This window comes from Sarcophilus harrisii, chromosome 6 (assembly GCF_902635505.1).
Source record: "Sarcophilus harrisii chromosome 6, mSarHar1.11, whole genome shotgun sequence".
NCBI lineage: Eukaryota > Metazoa > Chordata > Mammalia > Dasyuromorphia > Dasyuridae > Sarcophilus > Sarcophilus harrisii.
The window spans coordinates 251,517,285-251,527,415 of NC_045431.1; the positions used below are offsets into that span (position 1 = coordinate 251,517,285).

At 30.2% G+C, this 10,131-nt stretch overlaps 1 protein-coding gene across 1 annotated transcript; it reads left to right on the forward strand.

The window, feature by feature from the left end:
- Positions 1–270: 270 nt before the first annotated feature.
- Positions 271–1,212, forward strand: LOC100916148 (olfactory receptor 10AG1-like). The gene has a single exon (XM_003773826.2). The coding sequence runs from the start codon at positions 271–273 to the stop codon at positions 1,210–1,212; it is 942 nt and encodes a 313-aa protein (XP_003773874.2).
- The last annotated feature ends 8,919 nt before the right edge of the window (positions 1,213–10,131 follow it).

Here is a 10,131-nt window from a genome sequence, read left to right on the forward strand (position 1 = left end):
TATATGTATATATATATATATATAAATTTGAGTATAATTTATAGAGTATGTGCTAATGACATTATGTTTCTATGACTTTTCACTAAAATGCATAGTAGATATTTGATAATTTTTTTCAGTTATTAAGTTAAAAGAAGTTTATATAGAGAGAAGGCTACAGATAAGAGGGAGCAAAGAGACCAACTAATTTTTTTTTTTCATTTAAAGGAAAGGAACTAAGGAACAGGTCAAGAAACATACATCAGAATCCAAAATTCATTGTTCCCCAAGATGGAAGGCATAGTCAACATGGCAGTAACAAATGCCAGTGCTGTGGTTGAATTCATTCTTCTGGGATTTGCTGACCTTCCCAACTATCAAGGATTTCTGTTTGGTATTTTCTTGCTCATCTATATGAGTATTCTGGTGGGAAATGGCCTCATCATTTTAATTACTAATGTAAATTCCACTCTCCAAACACCCATGTATTTTTTTCTTAGACACTTTTCCTTCCTAGAAATCTGTTACACATCAGTGGTCTTTCCCAGAATGTTTAAAAACCTTTTGACACAAAAGAGAAACATTTCTTTTCTAGCCTGTGCTATACAACTTTGTTTCTTTCTTATTTTGGGAGGCACTGAGTGCTTTCTCCTGGCTGTGATGGCTTATGATCGTTATATAGCAATATGTTATCCTTTAAATTATCCTCTAATCATGAACCGAAAAATTTGTGTCTGTTTGGTGACTGGCTCCTGGATCAGTGCAATTCCTATTCCAATAGGACAAACATTCAACATTTTCTCTCTTCCCTTTTGTAATTCTAAATCCCTCAATCATGTTTTTTGTGATATTCCTCCATTACTAAAGCTTGCCTGTGGAGACACCAAAGTGAATGAATTATATTCTTATGCTGGCGCTTTCTTATCTGCTATTGTACCATTTCTAATGATACTTCTATCCTACATCAAAATAATTACCACAATCCAGAAGCTCCCATCAGCCATAGGGAGACATAAAGCCTTTTCCACTTGTTCATCTCACCTAATAGTAGTAAGTCTATTTTTTGGGTCAGGTATCATTTCATATTTTTTACCAAATTCCATAAAACCAGCAGGAGTAGACAAGATTCTTTCTCTTATGTACTCCAGTGTGACTCCAATGTTGAATCCTCTGATATACAGTTTAAGAAATAAAGATGTTATTGTGGCATTGAAGAAACTCCAACCTAGGTAACTTAGATCATGAAACATAAAGATGAATGGACTGGGGATCATTTCATCAATATCTATCTCAAACTTGTGATAGGATTTTATTCTCAAGTTTCCACTTTCTGATTTTAAAATTTTATTATCCGTAAGGGAAAAAGTCTCAGCTCTATTATTTAACTTTTTCTTTCTTATTACAGCTTTGCATCATCAAAATCCTATTTGGTAAATCTATACTTGTCTTCCCTTTAAAATGTATCTTCTAGATCGAAGTAAAGTTTCAATTACAGTTGACACAGAGAAAACTAAGGTCATCTAATAATTCTTAAAAAATTATCAATAGATGTTTAATGTTGTTGCCAGGTATAGTGATCTCCTGGTTCTGCTCATTTCACGTGGCATCAGTTCATGTAAGTCTCTCCAGGCCTCTCTGAAATCATCTTGCTGATCATCTCTTACAGAACAATAATATTCCATAACATTCATATACCATACTTTATTCAGCCATACTCCAATTGATATGCATCCATTCAGTTTCTGCTTTGTAGCCACTACCAAAAGGGCTACTATAAACATTTTTGCACATGTGGGTCCCTTTCCCTCCTTTAAGATTGCTTTGGGATATAAGCCCAGTAGAAACACTGCTGGGTCAAAGGGTATGCATTGTTTTATAACTTTTTGAGCAGAGTTCTGAATTGCTCTCCAGAATGGTTGGATTCATTCACTGTTCCACCAACAATGCATCAGTGTCCCAGTTTTCCCAATCCCCTCCAACATTCTTCATTATCTTTTCCTGTCAATTTAGCCAATCTGAGAGGTCTGTAGTCTTATGTCAGAGTTGTCTCAATTTGCATTTCTCTCATCAATAGTGATTTAATCCTTTCTAATATTATCAAAATAACATCCTAACTTGATTATCATATGGCATCTGGGTTTTATAATGGACAGAGTGTCAGATTTGATGTCAGGAAGATTTACCTTCCCAAGTTCAAATATGGCCTGAGATGCTTATTAGCTGTATGACCATGGGCAACCTACTTAACCCTGTTTGCCTCATTTTCTTATCTGTGAAATGAATTGTAGAATAGGACGGCAAACCATTCCAATATTTTTGCCAAGAAAATCTGAAATAAGGCCATGAAAAATCAAACACTTGACGATAACAAAATGATAATCAGCTTTCATTCAGAATGTTCTCCAATCTGTCTTCCAAAATGTGTGCTTTAAATATTGCTTAAAATAGATATGGCCCTGCAATTGTCGTATTCAGGAACCCTCAGTATTTCCCTATTACTTCTAGGATAAAACAAAAAAATTCTAAGTAAAGGTTTGCAATAAATATGATAATGATAACAATAACACCAATAATAATAATATATCAGGTACCTATTATGTGGTCAGTTACTTCATTAAATTCCAGGGATAAAAAGAAAGGTAAAATACAGTTTATACATGGTATTTATGTTGAATGTACAAAGTTAGAAGACAATGTTATGTTGTTTCGTTTTCCTTTAATATCCTACTCTGTTTAAGGAAAGATTAAATGGGTGGACAAGGAGAAAACATTAGTTTTGGGGAAAAAAACATAAAGGATATCAAAGTATAAAGCATTATTAATGAAAAAAAGGCATTATGCTTCTAAAATATACTATAATGGCTAAAATAAATGGAAGAATGGATACACTGATATACATGACCAACCTCAAAAAAAAAAAAAAGACAAAAGACAAAGAAATATTAAAACAAAGCTTCATAAGATCATTAATTAGATATATAAAAATCAGAAGAGTATACAGTCCCAAAGCATTTCTTACAATTAACCAAATTGCCAAAGATGATAGAAAATATGACAATTTAATATTGGAATTAATGACAAACAAATTAAAAGGCATTATGAAGAATCATTTAGAAACATGAATCTAGGTATTCATTATTGGCTTAAATATGTGGAACAAATTATTCTTCAATCTTTAACTAACAGTTAAAAAGTATCAAAACAAACATGGAAAATAGTCTTGTTGGAATTTATATATATCTGTGTGTGTGTGTGTATAGGTGTGTACATATATATATGTGTGTGTGTGTGTACATATGTACTTGTGTTTTTATCTCCTCATTCAATTGCATATAATAACAGTTAATCCATAATTACTACTTGTGTGGTTTTATATACCTTCTGTTTACAAACTCCTTCCCAATTTCGGGGTGATGTTACTTTTTCTTAAGGTCAAGGTTTAAGATGTTTGGAGCTTAAAGAATACAGAAGTAGAAGAAAGAATAGCTTAACTTTGTTCCTCTACTCCAAGATCAAGGCATTGGAGAAGAATTTAAGAGATAAATTGCAATTGGATTCCAGCATGATGACACCTAATAGAGAAGATATTTTCCCTCACTTTACCCTTATTCTTATGAAAATTTCTATTAATTTTTTCATTAATTTTTATTAGAAGCAATTGTATGGCTCACGTTTAAAAAATTTACATAATTACACGTAATCAGCAATATCTATGAACAGAATGGAATTTTCTCAATGTAATTTTTCTATGTCTTCATTCTTCAAATTATTTGTGTTTTATATATACATCATATATAATTATGTTTGAATTTATCTTAATAATAAATATATCATTTATTTATTGTTAACATTTATATATTCAGATTTTGAATTCTCAATTACATTGCTCTTTCCAAGCATCTCTTCTACACACTAGAAAGGTTAGAAATGTGATATAGATTATACCACACAAACACATATATCCATGTTAACCATATTGCAAACAGAATACAAGACAAAGAAAGTATATATATATATATATATATATATATATATATGCCTTAATATTTACCCAGATTTCATCAGTTCTATTGTTGTAAGTAGATAGTATTTTTCATTGTGACTTCTTTGTAATTGTGTTGGATAGTTGTCTTAGAGGACTGAATTAATTAGAGATCATCCTTACAATATTGCTCTTACAGGTCGATAATGTTCTCCTGATTCTGATTATTTTTGATGTGCATCAATTCATATAAGTCTTCTTGGGTTTTCATGAATCTATCCTCTTTGTTATTTTTTTAGCACATAATAGTATTGCATCACAAACACATACCACTACTTGTTCAGTCATTCTCTTAATTGTTGGGCATCCTTTCAATTTTCTATTCTTTGCCACCAGAAACAGAGCTGTGATAAATAATTTTTACACATAAGACCTTTTTCGTCTTTTTCTTAGATCTATTTGGGATATATTCTTGGTAGTAGTAATGTTGGATCTCAGGTTTTATAGCCTATTGAGCATAGTTTCAAATTGTTCTCTGGAATGGTTAGATTGGTTCACAACTTCATCAACAATATACCACTGTCTCACTTTTTCCTCATCACCCTGTCATTTGTCATTTTTTCCTAAAATGTTTTCCAATCTGATAGTTATGAGGAGTTACCTCAGTGTTGTTTGTATTTCCATTTCTCTAATTAATAGTGATTTAGAGTATTTTGATGTGACTATAGAAATATTTGATTTCTTCTCGAAATTATCTGTTTATATCCTTGACCCTTGGTTATTATTTTTATAAATTTGGGTTATTTCCCTGTACATTTGAGAAATGAGATTTTTCTCATAAAACTTGCTATTTGTTCCCTTCAAACATGATTTACTCCTAATTTTCACTCTATCGGTTTTGATTGTGCAGAACTTTAGTTTCATTTAGTTTCAAGTTTAGTTTACATTAATTTCATGTAATAAAAATTATCTATTTTATTTCTTGTAATACACTGTGATTTGAGTTTGGTCAAAATTTTGTTGTTTATTCATAGAGTTAACAGGTATTTTTGAAATTTTAAACAAAAAAAATTTAAAAATTAGTTTTCCATATCATTTTACCTAAAATTCTTGCTAATGAATCTTAATGTCATTAAACATAAATTAAATGTGAAATTAATACCAAACTATTTAAAATGCCAAGATTTGTGAAATGAAAGAACTAGGGAGAAATTAGCTACACTTTCATTTGATTGTCTATTATAGAGGGAAAAAAAAATAAGAAATAAGGAATCAAAAAAAAAAAAAGGACAGGAAGTATTGTATGAAGTGTTAAAGAATAAAGTGATAAGAACAAAGAAAATAATAAATATAACTTTCATCAAGAAAATGGAAAAATGATAAAATATAAATTCAACTTTGATGGAGAAGGAAAAAAACAATAATGATATTGCAGAAGATATAATCAATTTTGCCTTGCATATTCCAAGGCAGTGATGGAGTACAGGATGTAGTTGTGGAGCTAGGAAGAGAAAGCAATGTAAATAGCTAAGCACATAGAAGACTAGTAGTGATGCAGTATCAAAAATATAGCATTCTTATCTGTGTAAAAGTATTAATACCCAGATTTAACCATTTTGAAGAGTTTTACCATGATCTTAATATCTTGCCTCATCAAGATGGGATCATATATGATCATATGGTGTTTTCACATTTGCTTTGCAACTATATCCAGTTTTCATCACCCTTATACATAGTCTCTAATAAGCTGACTTACTTTTTGATATTTCAAACAATGACAGTACATTAGCAGATGCCAAACATAACCAAAGTTCATCTCACTCCCTCTCTGTAATTGCTATGTACTTGTGACATTTTTCCTCTCTCTGGCCTATTGTCCATCAAAATATCACATTTCAGGCACTTCTGGTCTCTTCTTCTGCTAATATTTTCTCTGACTTTATGGGAAACTTTCCCCCAAAAAAGCCTGCAAGATTTCTCAGAAAAGCTTAAATAAAAAATATATATAATAAACATATAACTTCATACTATCATGATCCTTTTTCAAATTTACAATGTATTTACAATTTACAATGTATTCTCCGAGAATATCTCTTGCTACTCTTCAGGCATTGATATGTAGATTGCAATAAGGATTGTACCTGTGATTTCATTGTTATAAAGAATTTCTGCATAATGATACTTAATCTACCAATTCAGGAAAAGAATATCTATAATTTACAATCTTAAACAATTGTCTCTAGTACTGAAAGGTAAGAAGATTTTCCATTGTCTCATAGCCAAAATGTGTCAGAGTTGCTGTTTGATCAACTCAAAATGTGATATATTATATGGCAATATATTTAAAACGAACAAAAAGAAATTTAAATAGGTGATTAAGATTACTTAAAAGATTTATCACTTAGGAATGGGGAAAGGATGACCCAAGTCTCTGAAGTCACCTATATGTAAAATGTAGATTTACATACTATTCAAGCCTGAAAATGACATTACATAGGTTTAGCACATTTCAATACTTTAGTACCATTTTTTTTTAATGAAGTCTTCTAATGTTTCTTCATACATTTCAACAAGGAACAATAAAATATGTTGTAAATATCTGGTTGTTGTTGTTCAATTGTTCAGTAGCATCCAATGTTTCATGACTATAACATGCAAAGTATTTCTATTCTTCACTATCCCCCCAAATCTATTCAAGCTCATGTCCATTCATTTTATCCATCTCATCTATCAATTTCATCCTCTTGTCTTTTACTTAACTTTTTTTCTTCATTTTTTTTCCCAACATCAGGGTATCCTCCAATGAGTGTAGTCTTCTTATTATGTGGTCAATATATTTAAGCTTCAACTTTATACTTGACTTTCCAATAAATAATATGAATTAAATTAACTACTGACTGACTTGATTTCTTTGCTAACAAATTTTTAAGTGTCTTCTTTCAAAAGAAATTTTAAAATGATTATTCTATGCTATTTAGAGCCAGAATGATTAAAAAGAAAACAGAAAAATGTTCAGCTTTCCTTATAATCAACGGATATCATCATGCATAGCTTAGAAAAAAAATAGCTTTGATCATATGGATATCATCTAGATAATATCACCACTGTTTAGAATTCCTTCAAAGAAGGAAATGTTTTAATTTCATGGCTACAATTACCAAGTTCAGTGATCTTTGAACCCAAGATTTAAATGTGAAAGGGTTTCCAATTTTTTTCTCCCTCTATTTGCCAGAAAGTGATGGGACCAATTGCTAGAAACTTTTTTAAAGCCTCAAGTCAACTTTTGCATTCTTCTCTTTCACTCTTATCAAGAGGCTTAATTATTTTTTGCCATCAGAGTGATATTGTCTGCATATTAGAGATTATTGATATTTCTCTCAGAAATCTTAATTTTGGCTTTTGGTTAACCAGCCTGTCATTTCACATGATATACTCTGTATATAAATCAAATTGATAAAATGTTAACATATTTTTTTGTTATCCTTCTTTTCCAGTCTCAAACTAATCTTTTGTTCCACATTCAGTTTTTGTTTTTTGCTTCTTGGCTGAAATACAGCTTCTTCAGGAAATAAGATGATTTATTACTCCCAACTTTTTTGAGGATTTGCTACATTTTGTGATGATCCAGACAATCAATACTTTAGTGTGTAATCAATTTAAGAGAAGCTGTTTTGTCTTTCAGCTTTACTATATATATCTATATATATATATATATAGATATATATATAGATATAAATATCTATATCTATATATATTTGGTTTTCCAAAAGTATGCATATATTCCATATATTGATGGTGAGTGAAATTATCTTTTTAAAAATTTTTCTACCTCTTTTTAGTGTTTATAATGCAGGATGACATCTACATTTTCCTTCATAAACAGGCCATGAGTCAGTAAAACAAATATTTCTTAGGTCTTTTCTAGACTCTTCACAGCATGAGATAAACAGTGCAGAGAACAGAACCCAGAGAATAAATGATGATCTATGAAAAACGATCTATATCACTATTGATTAGAGAAATCCAAATTAAAACTACTCAGACATACCACCTGACAATTTTCAGTGTGTTTAATATGAAAGAAAAAAGAAAGTTAAATATGTTGGAGGGATTGAGGGGAAATCGGGATACTAATGAACTATTGGTGGAACTATGAAATGATTCAACTGTTCTGGAAAACAATTTGGAACTATGCCAAAGGGTCGAGATAGAAATAGAGATAGAGATGTATGTGTGTAATTTTGTAAAATCTTTAATTTTTGAATTTATTTATTTTAAAATAAATACAAAATAAAAAAAAAAACAAAAAAAAAACAAAATCAAAACAAAACATTGTGATATGTCCAGCAGAATATTAAGGATTCAAAATATGTAACAATAAATTCCTATTTTTAAAAAAGCAAATATAATAATAGAAAACATTATATTCATGACTTCCATCTTTTTATTACTTCCTTGTATGTTATTCTTTGTTCTCTACTATGGACTTCTTACTTTATTCTTTCCTCTTTCATCTTCCCCCTAAGCAAACTATAGTTAAACAAGAATAATGTGTTAGCCTATTCCTTTACCTTATTTCTTTATAGATTTTGTAGGATACTATGTACTTCATAGTGTGTATACACACATCCATATATGTGTATATATATATATATATATATATATATATATATATATACAAAACATGTACATGAATATACACACACATACACATGTAATTTTCCCTCATCTAATACCTTAATGTTTGTTTTTCCTTTGCATCTCATTCTTATAGTTTAATTACTATTTTTAAAAAATCTTTTTCAGGAAAGTTTTGCTATTTAGATCCAGGTCATAATCAGCTCTGCCCCAAATATTTTTTTTTTGTAATACCCAATTATTAATGTAAATATTATACATATGGTTTACATTTTCATTAAGATAATGAATAAAATTTGTCATAACTGAGTCCCCTGAAATTGATCTTTGATACTGGCTCTTACATGTTAAATTTTCTATTGAGTTCAGGTTTGCTTTAGACAAAATTTTTAAAATCTGTGAGTTTTTTAAATAACATTTTTTATTTGATATGAAACTTAATTTTGCTGGATACAATGTTTTTGACCATATGCCTAGTTCTTTTGATTGTCAACATATATTATTGCAAAGATATGTGGTCTTTTATTGTATATGTTGATATATGTATAATTCTAATTATAGCTCCACTATATTTGAATTGTTTTGTATTGTTTTGTTTCTGTTGTTTCTTGTAAAATTTTCTGTTTGATTGATGGTTCACAATTTAGCAATATTGTTCCTATGTGTTTTCCTTTTAGGATCTCTTTGAGGTTGTGATAAGTAGAATTTTTTTTCTATTCCTACTTTCCCCTCTTGTTCTACTACATTAGAAGAACAATTTTATTTGATTATTTCTTATATTATTGTGTCAAGGTTCTCTTTTTCCATCCCCCTCCCATAGGTCACAGCTTTCAATTAGAACAATTATTGTGTTTTCCTTCTTGATCTTGATCTATTCTCAAGATGTTTCCAATTTGCTACTATTTTTTCATTATATTTATAATATATATAATCTATTTACTTATTTTTTTCTCAATTTCTCTCATTAGGTTTTAAAGTCTTTATAAGATCTTCTATTAATAATTTCTGATGACTATTTTAACATTATTCTTTGGAATTGAAAATGGTTTTTCTTTTCATTCAATGTCCAGCTTTGAAGATGAACCCATCTTCCCTATTCCCAAAGTTTCTGTGGTTGGGTTCATTCTCCTTTTTTGTACTCTTGAAAATTTATTAGTGTAAGTATGAGGGAGAATGGTACTTCTGATTTCAATTCATCTCTCCCCTCTAACCCAGAACCCCAAAACAAAAGATCCACCATCCTGTAAGTGTTCACAGCATGCAGTGTCACTGTGCCATTTCTTTTATACTCCTGGTGTGTTGATTCTGTCTAAGTTGATTCCCAGTAGCATAACCAGGGCCTACTGGTTGCAATTTTCAGAGGCTCCCTCACTATTCCTCGACTCAGACCCTTGAGTCTACCATAGTCTGGGAGATACCAATAGATCCAGGAAAGACAATTTGAAAATTATTTGTCTACTTGAAGTCCAAGACCATAAAAAGAGCCTCAATAGCATTCTTCAAGAGATTAGAAAAAACAGCCCAGAAATAGC

Coding starts and splice junctions, on each gene's coding strand:
- LOC100916148 (XM_003773826.2), top strand. CDS start 271: ATGGAAGGCATAGTCAACATGGCAGTAACAAATGCCAGTGCTGTGGTT.